The sequence below is a fragment of the Acanthochromis polyacanthus genome, chromosome 11 (genome assembly GCF_021347895.1).
Source record: "Acanthochromis polyacanthus isolate Apoly-LR-REF ecotype Palm Island chromosome 11, KAUST_Apoly_ChrSc, whole genome shotgun sequence".
NCBI lineage: Eukaryota > Metazoa > Chordata > Actinopteri > Pomacentridae > Acanthochromis > Acanthochromis polyacanthus.
In genome coordinates this window covers 29,731,737-29,751,063 of record NC_067123.1, presented here as the reverse complement: position 1 = coordinate 29,751,063, position 19,327 = coordinate 29,731,737, and the positions used below count along the sequence as shown (strand labels likewise).

The window sequence follows — 19,327 nt, the reverse complement described above, 5'->3', positions numbered from 1 at the left end:
ATTTGATCAAGTTACTACATGAAAGAGATCATTCAATTAACTATCTGTATCTGAAACTTGGAAAAACTACGAAGTGCAAATGATAAGCAGGTAATAATGTACCTCAGGCCAGTTTATCTATACCTTCTAAAAGATTTCCCTGCCAGTGGACTTGGTACAGAACTTTCAAGTTACAGAAGCAAATCTAGATTGTCCTTCAAAATAAAAGCACGAAAATATTTTCAATAGAAATTAATGGAATATAAATCAGTGGTTTAAGGCACATAAAATCCATTTTTGGAGAAATCAGTGTTTCAAAGCGGATGAAGAATGGAAGATTATAGAGCTTTCTTTTATTAAATGAACTACTCACGAATGCCAAAGTTTAGGCTCTAGACAGTCTATGGTTTGCTAACATCTTAAACCAATCTACTTGGAAACTACTTGGTCATTTTGTAGATTAAACTGCACCCGGAAATAGCCTTTTATACCAAATAGGTTTACATTCTTTGCGTTGTTAACTAAAAATTGTATTCTATGCACAGTTCTCTGCCTCCGCCAGGCATTTTTATGTAATTTTATAATACATTCCACACACAAAAAAAACGTGAATTTTACACTTCAATTGTTTTTTGTGGATTTATTTGTATTAGAGTACAAACTTTAAAAAAGTCACCACAAGCTTTTATTTTGAAATTGGTAATTAGTAGCTGTTAGCTCCGCTAGCTTGACAATTGACTTGAACTTCAATTTAAGTAGCTTGGATACAAAGTTTATCCGTCCGGCTGCAAATACAGGTGAGGCTGCATTGTTGAGCAAGCGACCAGCTGAATAAAACCCGTCAGATCAAAGACGATTTAATATGCGTGTCTTACACCATGACATTTAACTGACAAGTTAAGGAAACAGCGGACGGGGGCTTTTGATTTGACCTAGATTTCTTCCTGTCTCTCACAGGTTAGGCAGCTAGCTAATCCCAGGAGATAACCGTTAGCTAATCCGCGTGCCACTTGCTAATACTTTCACACCTCTGCTGCTCACCGTGGAGGAGGAGGAGTGTCTTCTACTCGCACATCCGTGAAGAGACGGTCTTTTTCAGAGGCTCTGCTCACACGGCTGGTTGGGGGGACTCTCACAATGAGAACCAACTTTGACGCAAACTCCGTGGAGTCACGACACGGACTTCTCCTAAAAGTACGCTGGACAAACTTCAAGCAGTGAAACGAGGCTGAAACTCGCCTGCAAAAGTTTCGCCGGACACTCGGGGCATGAGACCTCGACCAAACTTTGCGACACGATGGCAGCTTGCAGAAGACGGAACAGACCCAAGTTACTCGTTTTCCTCTTGGGTGCCACTTTAGTGGGATATGTGATATTTGTAAGGCACAACTCCGGGGACGTGGACGCCACGAATCGACGGGAAGCCCCCGGAGAGGTGGACAATGAGCTGCTCAAGAAACCCGTCTACGAGAAGCCCCCCTTAGATTTAAATGCCCTGGGAGAAATGGGCAAAGCTGTGAAGCTGAAGCTGAACGAAGAGGAGAAAAAGAAAGAGGAGGAAAGTCTCAAAAAGCACCAGGTTAACGTTTATGTCAGTGATAAAGTGTCACTACACCGCAGGCTGCCTGAGAGATGGAACCCACTGTAAGTTACTCGTAAAGAGATGTCAACTATTACACCAAAATGCACTGTTGTCACTAAGTTGGGATGTTTTTGGGGAATTCATGCAGTTTGGATATTCCTGAGAAGTTATACCCCAAGTTAGTAAATGCCTCAAAGCTCTTAAAGGAGTAGTATTGAATCATTTGCTGCTTGGGTGGAGTAGTAAATGCAGCTTGCCTTATGTTCACCTCTTGCCTGTGTAAATTCTTAGTCATCCGGATCATGGCTATCCTAAGAGGTTCAGTAAAAAGCAACTCAACCTCTCTTTTTTCTTTCTTTTTTTTTTTTTTTTTTTTACTTCACCTCCCATCTAAGAGGCTTCTTCAGTTCAGAACTGAAGAAGCGTCTTGGTTTTGAACTGAAGAAGCCACTCAGATGGTAGGTGAAACATCTTCAGGAAGTAAAAAAGAGAAGTCCAGTTGCTTTTTTCTAAAGCTCTGAGGCTACTACTATTTTCACCTCAACTGTTTGTCTTGCCAGGATATCAGTGTTCAGTCTGATCCCAGTCACCCAACCCTTACCTCCTCCGTCTTGCTCTGTGTCCTAACATGTACACTACTACTATTGCAGCTGCAGAGAGCTGAAGTACGACTACAGGTCCTTACCGACGACTTCCGTGGTGATCGCCTTTTACAACGAGGCCTGGTCGACCCTCCTCAGGACGGTCCACAGTGTGCTGGAGACTTCTCCTGACATCCTGCTGACGGAGGTGGTGCTGGTGGATGACTACAGTGACAGAGGTACAGGCACAGACAGTGAAGAACATTATTATGTTTCTACAATTTCATTTAGCAGAAGCTTTTACCCAAAGCAACGTACATCTGAGAGTAGATACAACACAAGCAAGGATCTAGCCAGAAGAAAACATCCTGGATAAGTGCCACAAAACAAGTTCAAGTATGATAATAGGACTGTGGTGTCTGCAGGCAGTGCAGACATAATAGTTTGTTTTTTGCAGTCTGTCAAGGACAAAGGTGTCCAGTGAAGAGCTGGGTTTTTAGTCTTTTCTTAAAGACTGAGTTTCTGCAATACAGGAGGCTGCAGTTTCAGGACCACAGCTGTAGGATCTTTGTTTTTCACAGCAATCCCACCTACTGAATTAGATTATAGCTGAAGTGTGCCCACATGCCATCCAAATAGTACTTTCTGTCCACATACTAATAGTTTTAAAGCTTCTTCCCCCCACCTAAATACTACTTTCTAACTGATAGGTAGTGTTTTTATAGATTCCTTCAACTGAAATAAAATACTTTGTCATGCAATCAACTTGGTTGCTTAGAGTCGCATGTTTAGCAAATTGTGCAGTCTTTATAATGCTGTAACTATCAGATAAACTAGTGATGCTATCACATGTCATTGCCTTTGTTGTCACAAGAATTCAAATAGGTTTTTGAAAGGAAAGATAAGCAAGACACACCCCATCTTTGGCAAGATATCAATAACTGCTGTCAAACTGAATACAGCTCAACTATTACCAGTATTAAACAAGTAAAACATGACTCAGTATCTGCACGATAATTGTGCCCATCTTGGCCAGAAATGTAGTCACTTCTTTGACAGGCTACATGTAACTGTCTTAGTTACCCATTTCAGTAAGTATAATGAAAAACACAGGTCCTAGAAATGCAAGTCTACAGCTGCAAATCTGGACAATACGACCTCTTCTGCTGCAGACATTTGCTACTTGTGAAGAGAGCCTCATGTTGGAGACAGGTAGACTGATAGGCAAAGGAGCTGTGGGCAGGATCGTTGGCTGATTGGCAGTCATAAAGGACAAAGGTTGATAAAGGTTATCATGTGGAGTCACATGAGCATTTGGCAGCCTCTGGTTTGTGACAAGGGTAAAGGGGATAAAGATGGACGGACATGATGGCAATTTGCAAAGTCAGACAGAAATACATGGAGAGAAGATGTAGACACAGGATAGTCTTATACAGTAGACATCAAGCTTGTCTAACTGATATCAATGTTGCATGCCTGGCCATTGCTTTAACTTCCGTATGTGAAAATTCTAAGAATAATTTCTAAAAGTAACTACGTTAATCCTTTGCCTGCTCCATTGGAAGGCTATGTGTTTGGGAAAAAACAAGAACGCACCAATCTCTGATCTATTTGCAAATGAACAAAAGCTGGATTTGTTTTCAAGAACATTACTGTGTTTTAGATAAAGCCATTCATTGTGTGTCTATCCACAGATTACAGTGACTTGAAAAATTTAAGGGAGTGGTTCCAAAACATTTTTGGTTTCTAATCCAGGAAATGAAGCAATGCCGGCCTGTCCCTTTGCCCTGAAGTTGGTTACGTTTACAGGACGTTGAACGTGTCAATCAATGAATAATTCCACCATTCCAGTTTGTTTTCAATTAATGCACTACAGAAGAAAAAGAGGTTGAACACTGCTCAGCATCTCACAGTAAATGACAATAACTACCAGTACATGGTGAATTCAACAATACTGTATCAAACACTCTTTTTCCACATCTTTCCTTTTTACCTTGACTTACTTATTTAAAGCTCATAGCTGATTTTATTAGTTCTCTTATGCTTGCTGTCCTTGTTCCATTTATTCATTCGGTGCAGGGAACAATTTTGAGAAACATTTCTGCTCTCAATACAGTCATGGCCTTCATACAATCAAAGGAAATGGCAATATTTTATCTGCTCTTCTGTTTAATTTCCCTAAGCTCATCTGAAGGAGCCATTGGAGAAGTACATCTCAGGTTTGAGAAAGGTGCGTCTCATCCGGGCCACAAAGAGGGAGGGACTGGTGCGGGCCCGGTTGCTCGGGGCATCCATTACCACAGGTGATGTGCTGACCTTCCTGGATTGCCACTGCGAGTGTCATGAGGGCTGGTTAGAGCCCCTGCTTCAAAGGTGAGAACGCACTCATCCAGAAAAGAAAGGACTCTTCCTCCTGAGTATTTTGTCAGAGTGTGGCTTTTAGAAAGACAGTCTTTTAATCCGAGTGTCATGCAGTGCAGGAGCAGTGTTTGGTAGCTGACTCAGACTCGGGTAGCTCGGTTCTTGACTGTCTGTCGAGCAAGGGCAACAGCGAAAGTTTACACAGACACTTGAGATGAACAAATTGCTTGCTTTGGAACAGCGCTTCCCCCTGTCAACCGCCTCTTTCTCCTTTTTCCACAAGGATCAAAGAGGAGCCAAAAGCTGTCGTGTGTCCTGTCATTGACGTGATTGACTGGAACACCTTCCAGTATTTAGGCAACTCCGGAGAACCTCAGATTGGAGGGTTTGACTGGCGGTTGGTCTTCACCTGGCACACTGTCCCAGAGTATGAGCAGAAACGCCGTCGCTCACCCACTGATGTGATCAGGTGTGTTTGCAGGAATGTTTAACAACAGGGAATAGAAGGAAAACCTATTTTCTGATATTTCACTACATTATTACTGTCTGACATATCACTCTTAGTTATTTGTCTTCAGGTCTCCTTTCCTCATCAGACTAGTCATAGCTAATGAAAGGCAGATTAACTGTTACGTTTTTGTCTTCAGGTCTCCGACTATGGCAGGGGGGCTGTTTTCTGTGGGCAGGAAATACTTTCATTACCTGGGGACATATGACACAGGGATGGAAGTGTGGGGAGGAGAGAACCTGGAATTCTCTTTTAGGGTAAGAAACACTAGATAGTATGCGAGATGAAGTTTTAGTGTGTCCCAGTTTATATTACGTCAAACGCAGTATGCCAAAGATCCATTTTTTTCAGTATGCAAAGCAGCATTTTCTGGCCATTCTGACCTGTATTCCTTTCTTCGACGGGAGATGCATCACAAACACTACCAGTCAAAAGTTTGGACACACCTTCTCATTTTGTGCTTTTTCTTTGTTTTCGTGACACTTTACATTGTAGATGGTCACTGAAGGCATCAAAACTATGAATGATCACATATGGAATTATGTAGTAAACCAAAAAATAAGTCAAAACATGTTTTAGATTCTTCAGAATAGCCACCCTTTGCTTTGATTACTGCTTTGCGCACTCTTGGCATTTTCTTGATCTGCAAGTACATACACAGTGCACGTATTCGGCAAACCCCTAGCTTTATGGAAAATAGGCACAATGCACACACTGTTTCCATATTGCCATAAAAATGCACTGCTTTTAGCACTAAGCCACAGCTCACAAGACAGTGAGGTCTGGCTTGCATTTACCCAGACCCATGTGATAACGCCTCATTTTCCATGAAAACCACAATGAAAGAATTATAACTAAACAAGCAGTGACAACAGGCCAACAAGTTTAATGCTTTAATTGCTGTGAAGAATTTGAACATCCCTTTTCTAAAATAACCACAATTTCCCATGGGGGAGGACCCAAAAATATGTCTCCCTAATAACAAAACGGCTTTTCTGCTTCCAAGCTCCTCCACAACAAGGCTGTGCTTTGTGTTGCCTGATTGAATCATGGCTTAGAGGCTAACCAAATCCTCGTGGTGGTGTTGTTGATGTCTCTTAGATTTGGCAATGTGGAGGCAGCCTGGAGATCCACCCATGCTCCCATGTGGGTCACGTGTTCCCAAAAAAGCCCCCTTACTCACGAAGCAAGGCGCTGGCAAACAGTGTGAGAGCGGCTGAGGTCTGGATGGATGAATACAAGGAGATCTACTACCACAGAAACCCCCACGCACGACTGGTGAGTCTGCACAGATGGTGTGAATGTGTGTGTGTATGTACTTTAGTGGTATCAAACACAACCAGAACTGTTTTTTAAGCAGGCATTCTATGTTATTTAATCACTGAATGACTTGTTTTCTGTATGGAGTATTGTGAATGCAGCATATTTTTCTTGCAGCTGTACTCATCACAAGACTGTGATTGATAAGTCCCCTGATTTCACCAGTGAACACACTCGGTGACACACACACACACACATGCAGAAGCGTACATGCACTCTTTCCTGTCACAAACTACACAAACGCACTCATTCCTCTCCTGCTGTGCTGTAAAAGCTCCCCTGATTAAGTGACACTTGGGATACATGAGTGGCAGACACCCAAGGTGACAGGGGTGTCAGGGCATTCCGGTGTGTGATTACCACCTTTCCGTGTCACTTGGTGCCAGCGAGTGTCACCCACCTGTCCTTGACGGGGTGAGAGCATCGCTAACCCACGGGGTGCCCTGCTTTTGTGTGTGTGCAAGCGTTGGCCAGTGTGTGACAGTGTAGTTAAGAGGAGAAGCTCTCTAAACACAGATCAGGTGGCACTCATCTCCCTAAGAGGGGGTAGATTCGCTTAAAGGTAATAACACTAAAGCCTCTAAGCAAGCACAGTTGATTCACGTCTGTTGTAACTTGCAGATAGACGAGTATTTAGGCATACAAGATTCTCAGTTATTTATTTATTTTGTTAAATTGGGCTTCATTTTCATGACGAAATTATCCAGCATCTAGCAATCATATCTCACTATTGGCCTTGTTAAATTTGCTGTCTATGTCTGAGATTTTTATTGGTTTGATGACTTTCTGACATCCAGATGAGTATTTTGTGAAGATTATTAATCTCTGTTGTGACTTTTACCAACAGTCAAATCATTTTTTTTTTATAAGTACAGTTAAAAACAACAAGTATCAACCAAAAAAGCTGTGCAACTTTAAAAAAAAAAGTTTGAAGCAGTACTGGTAACACAACACTGGTGAAACAACACAATTAAAAGCAAATATCAAAACTCAGTCTGGCTTAAAAACCATAAAATAAGCATTTTCTTCAAACAGTTCTTAAAAATCTCCACTGTTGATGAGGTACTGATGTCAAAGGGCAGGAGGTTCCACTTTTTAGGAGCAGCTGCTGCAAAGGCCTGATCTCAGGATAACCAAGAGCCACTGGTCAGCAGACCTCAGTGACCTTATGGGAGTGTGTAAAGTCAAAAGATCAGTGAGGTAGGAAGGCGCTAACCAGTTAACACGCTTAAAATCAAACCGTAAAATCTTCAAATCAATTCTAAATATAACTGGGAGCCAATGCAGTAAAGCCATTCTAAGTGAAATGTGCTCGTGCTTTTGCGTGTCTGTTAGCGGCCGTGCAGCCGTGTTTTGGACCAGTTACAGGTGAAAAAGGAGAATCTAAGTAAAGAAGCTATTCCAGTTGTCAAAACTCAGTGTGAATCACCTTTTTCACAGCTTTTAAAGGAAGGAAAAGGCTTGATTCTCACAAGGACGCTCAGCTGGTAAAGTTAGCTCTCACAGCCCAGGATTTTGGCAAAAGGGGTTTGTTAAATGAACCCAAAGGACTGAGGGAGCCAGCAAGGATGGAGTGAAGGCCGATGGCTCTGAAGATCATAAACTCAGTATTTGGTTCGCTTAGATTAAGAAATTTTCGTGCCATCCAGGTTTGATGTCATCTGGACAATCCAGTTAGGTCAATAAATCTGAACGTTGTCTGTTATGTTTTTAAATTTTGTTTTATACAAAGAACACCTAAAGGTAGCATATATAGTTGATAAAGAACTGAACTTGGGTTTTGGGCCTAGATGTTTCCAGGCTAACACAGAAGCTTCTGTCAGCTTAAACATTTAAGGACTCATCCTTTAATCCCAACACACTGCTTCAGCTGAAAGATGAGGTTGCAGTGATGTATGGCGTCAAATGCAGTGCTGACGTAGGAAAGCACTCGTTTCCTGTGTATTCCTGGTGAGCTTTCAGACTTCACCTGAGATAAATTTTGCACTTTGTGTAAATTACTACTTGGGGTATGGTATGACTAAATTAGAGCATGACCTGGTTCCAACTTTATGAACTAGATAGCTTAAGTTGCTCTAATACATTTACAGTTAATTTTTAATGCGTTCTTTCCCTGTTATTCTGACAGCCGACAACTCATTCACCCTGCCCCCAGAGCAAAGAACAATATACTGGGTTTTACAGGATGATGGGTCACTGGCACTGTCAAGTTGATGAGATACCTGTCAGTCTACATGATTTAGTTTACTCAACTCTCAGTTAATTAGTCATAAAGCGCTGACCTAAATACTGTCATTGTCAGGGATGTTGCAGATTCAAGTTCGGCTCTCAAAAACGCATGCTTCTGATCGTTATTGTCTGCTTTTCTTTAACTAACTGGCACCTTTTGGTGCTCTTGTGCTCGTCAGATTAGCCTAGCTTTGCTCCCTCAGGTTTTTTTAGTGACCCTTTATTGATTTATATGCTGGATTGCCGTTGGGCTGCTAGGCATCCTTGTCTTTGCTTTTCATTGGCATCTGTACTGGTCCTTACTTTACGTCTAATAGGCCTGTTACACTACACTGGGCCACATTATCCTCTGATAGTTCATACTGGTCTTATTGACAAAGGACTGCCTCCTTTGGGAATCTCTCTCATAACCAAATAAATTGAGCCAATTAGGGCTGTGTTTGGGCAAACCACCATCATCGTCCTGCAGTACAACAGCGTTCTTTTTCCAGCAGAGAAGGTGTGACAAGCATATCCCCACCAGCAAATCAAAGTATAGAGGTTGTTTTTCTACATACTGCAAATAACTAGTCTAATTATATCTGCATAAAGGTACAAAATTTAGCGCATACTTTTTGCGCAGACACTCAACTTTCAAAAGCTGATCCACTTGTTTGACTTGTATAAGTAGATTTCTGCGTAAAGATCTGTTTGTTTGAGGATGTGTTACTATTTGGAAGGTATTGTTTCTTTGTTTGTAGGAGGCCTTTGGAGATGTGTCAGGGCGGAGGATGCTCAGAGAGAAGCTGGGCTGTAAAAACTTCCAGTGGTATCTGGATAACATTTATCCAGACCTTCACATCCCACAGGATCGGCCAGGCATGTTTGGAATGGTGAGGACACATCTCAGTTTCTGACAGTCAGCTTTAAATGATCGGTTAACGAGTAAGCTCCAGTGTGATTGCCTTTAATATGAGCGGTGTAGACAAGACACTTCTAAAAAAACATTTTTGAAAAGGGGGTGTGCTATTTCCTCACAATAAGATTAATTTTATTAATTATGAGCTTAATGCTTGAGCTTCTGCAATGAAAAGATGTACCAATGCGACTGCTCTTTTGCTAGCTGAAGAACCGGGGCAAGACCAACTACTGTTTTGACTATAACCCTGCAGATGAACACATGCTGGTGGGCCAAAGGGTCATCCTCTACCCATGTCACGGCATGGGTCAGAACCAGGTAAGGGTCCTCAATCTTTTGGGCCATGAAATATTTCTAATATATTAAGCTGCTAAAAGGGATGGCTAAATATTTTAGATTTTAGTTGGAGTTTAATCCATCCATCTATTTATCTATTCATTAGCTACATCTGCTTAATCTGGTAGAAATTGACGGGGCTAGGGCCTATCCTAGCTGAATTTGTCCAAGGGGCAGAGTATATCCTAAATAAGTTGCCACTCCATAGCATGCCTGAAGCAAAACGACAGACAGCCTTCTACACCTCACATCTGTGGCCAATTTAGAATCACCAAACCTGTCACGAATGTCTTTGAACTGTGGGAGGAAGTTGGGTCACCTCAAGAAAAGTCATCCCATTGTTTGCATTTCTCAGTTTGTAGGCCGACAATATGCTTTTTACAAGTACACAAAGACAAACGGCAGCACCTGGTACAGCCACCATAAAGGCACGGCCCTGTTGAACATACTACCACTGTTACGGATCAGTGGAGGTGATCAATCTTAGTCCTCCACGAGGCATTATTGGCTAGTTAAAGCTCATCGGAGTGTTTCCATGACAACAGTGGCTTGTGCGTTTGCACATGTGCATAGAGCATGTTCCAGGGGTAGTCTTTTATAGGCTGCATTGATGTTTTAAATTAAACATGTTATTCATTGTTATCCAGATCACTTGTCTTCTCCTTATTCCTTCCTCTCCCCCTTCTTAGAATCAATTCATATAATTTTAACCTTAAAAACAGACCCTCCCTTCCCTTCCTGTTCTCCATTTAGACAAAAGTAATCATGGTCATTAATAGCTCTCAGATTTCCTCAGAGTAAGCACATAATTATCTTATTTCACAGTTGAATGCAAGGGGTTTGTGGTTGTACTTTTACAAACCTGGGAATAATAGACTTGCACACCTATCTCAGGTAGCAAAATGATATGTTGGCGTCGTTGATACATAGGGAGGTAGCATTTCCCAGAGCCTTTTCCTTTGTGGTTGCCAGTAATCCAGGAAGCACTGTGAAATTGTTATCCAGAACCCCTCTGTGGACACAGACTGATGTCATCTTTGTTGAAAATGGGCTCCGCAGTGCTTGCGCTGTCTGCCTTATGAGAGTGCTCTGCATGCTGGAGAATCACATTCCACACTTTCATTCAGTCTGTAATCATACCTACAATACATGTTTGTGTGCACACAGGTCGATTTCTCTGTCCATACTCTTTCTGGATGCATATCTTTTTCTGAGTCATACTTGTACATTTATGCCTTAATGTGCATGCACAGATTCCCTAATAGTGAGCATTATGGCATTGTGCTGTAGCAGAAATATGGCAGTAATGAAAATGGAAAAAAATAATATGTCAGTAATTATTAAAGTTAATAAATGTAATATAGTTTTGTCATTTTTAAATTTGACTTTACCTAATTCACACAAACGGATTCACATGGTAACACAGCTGTTCCTTCTTCTTCCTCATCAGTTTTTTGAATACTCTTCGTACGGTGAGATCCGTTATAACGCGAGGGAACCTGCTGGATGCGTTGCGGGTGATAACGTCAGTACCTACCTGACTGTCCAGCTGTGCAAAAAACTAGGACAGAATGTACCAACGGACCAGAAATTTGTTTTCGACAAGGTAAGATGTAAAGTAAATTTCCATTTCTGGTGTCTGCATTCTTGTTGATTCACATTATTTCTTACTTTCCTCATACTAGCGTGCTTAACTTTGTCATTTAGATGCCCTAGCACATGATTTGGGTGCATCCGGTATTTGTCTGTGCACCTTTTGGTGGCAGAGAATACATTTTAAACGTAACATTTTGTCAGTTCCCATACAAACTTAGAATTTCTTGGAAATTTTTTTTCTTCGCATGATGTAAGTGACTGTAAGCCGGACTAAATATGCAGAAAAATGTCTTGACCTGTTCTTGTTTTTTAGGATGACCTAGACCTTTGGCTGTATTATAAGCAGCAGTAAACATTATTGTCATTTCTACTCTGTCATTACTTGCAGGGTGGTTGACAAATGTGCATGCAGAGACTTTGTTTAAATGGGGAGAGTGTCACTCAGTTTGTTTCTGAAGCTACAATTTATGGATGTGCTCTAAATAGCTTACAGGTAGCCATGTTCCCTAAACACCTCACGTACATGGAAAGACGCTACTGTGCAGCCTGGCAAAGAGAACCCTCTAGTCCATGCTCAGTTACTACTCATGTGACTAAAAATGAGTTTGAAAAGAGTGAAATTGTGTGCTCTAATACAAGATTTATCAAATTGTGAGTATATTACTGACTTTGACAGGCTGCACAGACACACCACTAAATCTCAGGCTCACTGCTGCAAATGTGTTTCTTTTATAATAATGTTCGTCTTTAAAGTGTTAACACTGGTTTGAAGCTGAAAGAATTTCATGATGAGATCCCAGGACAAAAATCTGATTCGTTTCAGAGACACTCCACAGGTGCTGAGCGTCATTGTGGCTGATACTAAGCTGTAAACGAGAACACTAGCAAACTGGATATTACAACACAGTGCCGAGAAGTGTTTAGCATGTGTTGAATGTAGGCACAAAGCACCAAAGTCAGTAGCCCAGCCGCACTATCTAAATGTAAATGCCTCAAAAAAAAAGAAAAAAAAAAAAAGAAGAAGATGGAATCGATGTAACGAGGGTGCTAGACGCAGAGGTGTGGGGAGGGGAAACAGAAACTGAAACAAACAAACATGCAGAAAAAAGGTAACTAAATGTGCAGATGAATCAGGGCAGAATATCTGTATTGTAATATTAGGCTTTGGTGCTCTCAAAACAGTGATGCTGTTAAAAATGATGAATATCATCAAACTGCTGCTTTGTTTCTTCTTTGTTTTGTACCTACTTGCTCAACATTTGGGTGATTATTCAGCACAGAGCTATTGTGTATTTCAGTTTCTTTGCAATGGATTTACCCAAATGTTTGTTTTCAGGATGGGAGATTTGTCCATGTCCAGAGCCAGAAGTGTATTCAGGCAGCGGACAAGACAGACAATGGAACACCAGCCCCCTCACTCCAACCCTGCTCTGACAGCCCTCACCAAAAGTGGTTCTTTGAAGAGAGAATGTAATATTATGAACCTACAGTTTTAGCGATTATGTGTTGTTGTTTTTTTTCAGGCATTTTGCAATTAAATCCACTCACATCATGAAAAGGAGTATGAGCAGATGTAATTGCAAAATGTTTTTGGATACGTTTGCCTTGCTCTGAAAGGAGCCCAAAGGAGGACGCTTTTATGCTTCCTTCTAAACTTAAGCCTTTGCACATTTTTGTGCCAGCTGGATGCAACGGACCAATTGTAAGTTGATAAATAAGTGCTTTTTTCTGAAGAACTTTGTACATTTACAGTTTACATTTCTGGGACACCGGGACCCACTGGAATAGGCGTTATTTTTCTAATCAAGAAGATGTCTAAGAATTGACAGCTACACATGCTGACATCTTTCATTCTTCACACCACTGCTGCTGCGGTCTTTGACAGGGAGATCAGTTGAGTCCCTTTGCTTTATGAAAACATGGATAGAGGCACACAGAAGCATGTGCATCCAACGACTGCTTCAAAAATCTGTCAACAAACTCCGAGCCTCGTATGAGCTAGTGGCTGGCGTTAGTGATTTTTTCAGAGCCACGTCATGAGGTGTTGTATGGTGTTTGTGTCTTCGCCTGTAGAGGGGGCCAACGCTCCTCTGTGCGTTCCTTTCTGACGTTCTGTTCTCTATTTGTCAGGCGAAAGTGGGACAAGTCTTCAGGTATTTTATTAAGAACCTTTTCAGGACATTATGAGTGCTTGCTACTCCTACATAGTGGCAGATGATGGGCATTATGCAAGTACTTAGGACCTCTTCAACTTAATCACCTAACTACTGATAACGGGAGAAACTCCAGTCTTACTCTGTTCTGCTTTGAATCTAATTATTTTTAAATTTAACTGAGGGTTATTTTTCCAGCTTTTGTAGTCATTTTTGTACTTTTTTTTCAACTTGTGTAAGTCTATTTTGTGCTCTTAAAATGATATGCAGCTTGGAAACACTCAATCCTAGCCATATTTTAGGAATTTATTTTATGTGTTGTCAACTAGGTTTGTTTAAAATGATGTATTTTGGAGATGAGACTAATTATTGTTGTTTCAAAGTTTCCCTACAGACATATCACACGGAAATCATAAAAATAGAATCTAATTTCTCATCCTACTTGGCCCTTGGAGCCGGTAGAAAGTGCCTGATATAAAGAAAAAAAGTAGTATATTTAAAATATAATTCTCGGAATGGAAAGAATGCTTTTAATGAATGTATATAGTCACACCATGAGACGGGAAGAGTGCAGTTGCTAGGGTGGTGACAAAGTGTCTGCATACGTAAGCACAGGCATGGAGGCATTGCCTTGGGAGTATGTATCTTACTCTGGTGTGTTGTACCGATTCGTGCTCATCCGTTATAAACAGACAACTATAGATCTGAGCCAGAGTCGTGGTCACTTGTGTGGCTGTCCCTCAGGCTAAGCAGTGGGACTAAGGGAATCGCAGCGAAAGAGGAGACAGTTGTTGGTGTCTCCAGAGTGCTGGGATGCCAGATGGCTTCCTGATTGATTTTCTGGTCCGTTCCCAATTCTTTATCACCCCTCTTTTCCTTTCTGTATCAGAGTTGCACTGTGGAGGACTTATCTTTTGGACCTGTGCCAGCCAAGTCCTCCTCAGATGAGCACTTGTGTACTGGTGTGCTTGAGGTGTGATTTTATGATCGGAAGTCGTCAAGAGTGCAGTTTTTGACAGCCGGACCAGGTGATGGAGGAGACCGAATGAAGCAATTTGTGACCTCTTCCTTAACATTAACCTTCACAGGCTGCTGGCCATCGGTCTCAAAGGAGTTGTTTGGAATTGATGTTGGGGGACGGCTGTGCTGAAATAATTTTTTTTGCAATTGATTCAGAATGTATACTCACAAATAAAATAAATGAGAGATAGAAAAAGCAGAAAATACAGACATGCTGGAGTATAGACGTTATTCCTGGGTTTATATTTCTAGTAGCTGATAGAAGCTTTTCCTTTGGATTATGGTATCAAGACAATAAATGAAATGGACAGAATGACTAATGGGAATAATATGGTCACACAAAAGGAGGGAAGGGTCATCTGTGTGTGTTCGGTGACAGTGGGTGCACTATATGCATACGAGAAGTAACAGGTTGAGCAATCTTTGTTCTCTTAGCTTACCATGAAGCTTTCTGTGTGCACCATCCATGACGCGTCACATTCACCAGGATCAGGTGAAATTGCCCTTTTAATAGTGTGCCCATGCTTTATGTATTGAACACTTAAGAAGTGACAGCTTTTCCATTTTGACCAGTTTATGTCTTTAGCCTGAGTGCAGTATAAATATTCTATCCTGTTATTAAAAAGGGTTATTTATTGTCGCCCGCGCCCATCTGTTATTCCAGCCATGTCCTACATAGTAAAGCATTTTTACTGTGGCGTTATTTTGTATGCTAATTTGATATTGTACACGTTGCAGGAATGAAATCCCTGTTTAGGATCATATCTCTGCGGCAGGTCAGAGTTTTTCCCTCTGTCATAAACACATATTTTTCTAAGAATCTGATGAAGTACTTGATCTTGTAAAGTGTTGAATTTTATTGTCGACCAGCCCTAATGCACCATGCAGAGATGTTTTTGAAAAGCATGTTGGTATCTTCTGTGTGTAATGGTAAACAATTCCCAGCAGAGACACCATAATTATTTAAGAGGTAAACAAATAATAATGCTGGAATTCGACACGGTGTCTGATGCATTCATGCTGTTCGTAACTCCAGTGGCCTTGTATTGTAATTAGGTAAAAATTAATTATTTTTATATTTGTAAGTAATGTCACATGTTTGCTATTATGTCTTTTGTTTATAATATTGTCTATCGACATTGGAATCTTATTTCAAAAACTAAAAATATTTTTAATCTGTTCACCGTTCGCAGTTGTTTATCAATTAAACTGTGACTCCTCTTCATCCAGGATGATTAAAACAGGCTATCATCCACATTTAACTGCCGGAGACATGAATCAAGATGCTTGGAGGATAATGAGAGAAGAAAAGGAGTGATATGGGGGGGGGGGGGGGGGGTAATAAGTTTTCCAACCGTATCTGATTGGATTGATCGCCGGCTGCTGAGGGTGATGGTGCAAAGCTGCACCATTGCCAACCCTCTCTGTTGCCTCTAGTGTTGACACGTCCCTGCAGTCCCTCTCAATTTCTCATCGATGATGCTTTACTGTTGGTTTTGTAGGATACAGGACATGTAGTTTGTGTATATGTATCAAAAGTATGAAGAGGGGATGACCTGTATGTGTAAGGACAAAGAAAAACACTTTTTTTGTAGTATCTTTATTTTGAACTACGCATACTAAAATTACAAAATTAGTTTCCTTTCTATTATATTAGACTGTACAAATGCATCTTTTAAGCTAAAGTATAGCTCATTCCAAGAAAAAAATATCAAGCAACATTTGTGCCCCACTGAAGACGCCTCATGAGACGAGCTGGTTTCTCTCTCACAGGATGATATGCTCTGATGGAAAACTTGCCAATAAAGAAAATCTTCACATTCTGACAAATGTCGCCCAGACACCACTCGGCTGCTTCCTAGGAAAATGAGAAGCCCTGCAGAAGGCTGCGATGCTACTTTTCTCTGGCATTGTCTCCTCCTAATCTTTTGGGTGCATCCCTTCGAAATGTGCGGTACAAAACAACCCTTTAAAAATATTCAGAAATTAAGCAAACACATCCACAGAAACACTGTTGCTGTCTGTTCACACAATGTAGGCCTAGTTTTTGATCCGGTGTGGCATAGATGTGAGCTCTACAGTCTCTCGCACCCCATATGTGTCTTTAATGATAATGCATAACAAGGCTCCCCGTGGTGTGAGTCTTTGGAGATGCTCAGGCTTCAGTTGTCAGGGAGTGAGAGGAACCATAGGAGGAGCAACACATGCACGCACACTGATTGGAAGCCATTTTCACACTGCATGTCTGTTCGCTTTATGTAATCCCCAATACCCAGAACAGCTCAGGAGTAGTGGCTGTTGGCTGCATACACTAGATGACACACTTTCACTTTCAGGAGCGACTCCAGACGGTGCAGAAAACATGTGAGGCCTAGATACAGAGATAGAGTAGCATTTCATATGCGCAGCCACTGCCTGTCAACTGATCAGGAGGATCATAAAGTAAAAGCAAGCAGTGGGGTTTCCATGAAGCCCGTCAGTCGGTAAATTAGTAATAGCCATGACCAACTATTCTTCAGTTCAGTACTTCAGTCTGAGCAAATTTGCAGTCATATTTGTTGGCTCGTGTGTCATTTTCATTTGGCAGAACTCAATTTCGTAGAATTCAGTTTTTCCAGGAAGCATGAAAAAGCCTAGAGAGCAATTAACCTTGTCAGCTTTCAGCACTACAGAAGTACTAACTCAGAAAGGCAACTGTGAAGACATAATGGATTTTAATGAGCTGAAAATCAAGATGAGACGGCAACAAATACGTGTTGGAGTTAAATATGACTGTTTTATGGTGCTACAGAAACAAATACTAAAGTAACACTTGAGCACAGTTGTAACAGGTGAATTAGGGCACAGGGGCTTGAATGAAGAGGCAACAATCAATGGGAGTTATTTGCTATAATTGGCTGTTTATTAAAGGTGCAATGTATAAGATTTTTTAAAATACAGAGCTTTAAAATAACAGCTATCTGCTATGTAAAGATAAGGAGGAATGGTGTCTAGAGGAGAATGAAGTTGCTCCCTATGTGTGCTGTAATCTGAGCCTCTGCTGCATTTTGACAACTGGTCTATTCGCACATGCATGCCAGTGCATGTGAGTACCTCCCTTTGAAATTGTTGGCCCTCCTTTTAACACCTTTACGCTCATAAATCAAATGTGACCTCCTACACAACTGTAGAAGAGTTCAGCAGACTTTGCTGGCATTTTGCTGATCTCCTATGGCTCTGTATTTTATAGTGCTAGCTAATGGCTACAGCTAATTTTCATTCATTTTATTGGCTCAAAAACACTTCCAGTTGTGAGTAAAAGTGAAGGGAGGGAGATGTGGCTCGAAAAGGTTGCACACAGAACTTTGTAAAGAGAAGGAAAGAAGAGAGGATCCACAGATGGAGGGGGATATAATATAAACCAAAGCACACTTCAGTTACAACGCCATACCGTAAAATCTGCCATCACAAACAATATTAACAGCCAAAGCGAGTACACAACCAACCACAACTTTGACTAGAGCCCACCACCTACTACAACGAACACAAAGAGACTGAAACCACATAAAATCAACAAAACTGAAAATCCTTAACAGCCAAATAAATATTAGTCACCCATCTCTTTTTAGTTTTTCTAGCTACCACAAAAGTAATGGCAGCAAAACCATAGGACAATAAAATGAGAATAAAACATAGCAGATTAAACATCAAAATTGTCTTACCAGGGTCACATGCAGAGGTTTTCCAGACCACCTCAGTCCTGCCACACATGCACAGGGGAAGTCTGGAGTCTCCTCCCCTGCTGGCCCTCAGCCTCCTCATTACTTTGTGCCTCTCGTCTGATTGGCTGCAGCCTCCTGCATGGCTGCTCCTGTTCTTGCTCTACATGGTGAAAGTGGAAACAAATGATGTTTGAGGATATTTCTCAAACACGTAAGGGGCCAGTTTCACAGACGTGCTTTGACTTAAAATCTTCCTCAACTGAAAGCCTAGTTGAGTTGTTGGATCAAGCTCATCTAATCCATGTCTGTAAAACCAGCCAATACAGCATCAAAGGCGGATTACTTGTTGCTTATTTGCCTTGAATCATGCCCTCTGTTTTTCCAGTACAGTTGGATCTCACCAGGAACTCGCTTGAGGAACACTGGAAGAGTCTCTGCTTTCCAGGATATGATTTAGCTGTGAACAAAAATGCACTTTTTACCTTCTGCAATGCAGTGATTTGAATCCAAAATTCATATACACTGCCAAGGCACCACTGGAGTTCATTTTCTCATTAAAAAAAAAAATCTCATAATTCCATTTTCAGTCTGAACACTTCGAACGCAAGTGTGAATCATTAAAACAAGTAGATGGGAATATTTGGCTTTAATTATGAAGATGATTGTGGGTAATATCTCAGTTTTTCAATTATCGTCACAGGCAGAGTGAAGCTGTAAATTAAGACGTTGCTTTCTTCGCGACATCAACAGACTAGTACTTGATAATGAGTCACTTGTCACTTCGTCAGATTTGCTAAATAGGTGATTCTGACCATGGAGGCTCTATTGCAGACTGAAGAATACAACGGGTAGTTTTGAAGCAACTGTAATACTCAAGTTCTTGTTGTTATTGATTTTTGAAAGTTGAATTTTTAATCAATGTGTGCAGATTGGATCTATGGAGGCAATCATGAAGGTTGGCTCATCCTTCATTTTGCTCAAGACTGAAACACAATGATCAGCCACAAAATTAAAACCATGTTTCTAATACATTTAGAGTTTTATTAATAAGTATGAATGATGG

General features: G+C 41.0%; 1 protein-coding gene across 1 annotated transcript; it reads left to right on the top strand.

Moving 5' to 3' along the window:
- The first annotated feature begins 712 nt into the window (after nt 1–712).
- Nucleotides 713–15,744, top strand: galnt12 (UDP-N-acetyl-alpha-D-galactosamine:polypeptide N-acetylgalactosaminyltransferase 12). The gene is made up of 11 exons (XM_051955978.1): nt 713–776; nt 937–1,623; nt 2,212–2,381; nt 4,326–4,515; nt 4,787–4,972; nt 5,151–5,268; nt 6,113–6,289; nt 9,301–9,432; nt 9,663–9,776; nt 11,245–11,400; nt 12,727–15,744. The coding sequence occupies exons 2-11, from the start codon at nt 1,277–1,279 to the stop codon at nt 12,862–12,864; spliced, it is 1,728 nt and encodes a 575-aa protein (XP_051811938.1). The 5' UTR covers nt 713–776; nt 937–1,276; the 3' UTR covers nt 12,865–15,744.
- Nucleotides 15,745–19,327: the final 3,583 nt, after the last annotated feature.

What these genes read in the sequence shown, in the direction of transcription:
- galnt12 (XM_051955978.1), top strand. Translation starts at nt 1,277, where the DNA reads ATGGCAGCTTGCAGAAGACGGAACAGACCCAAGTTACTCGTTTTCCTC. An exon ending in ACCTGGAATTCTCTTTTAGG is followed by an intron (nt 5,269 to 6,112) that starts GTAAGAAACACT and finishes GATGTCTCTTAG; the next exon opens with ATTTGGCAATGTGGAGGCAG. An exon ending in AGAAATTTGTTTTCGACAAG is followed by an intron (nt 11,401 to 12,726) that starts GTAAGATGTAAA and finishes GTTTGTTTTCAG; the next exon opens with GATGGGAGATTTGTCCATGT.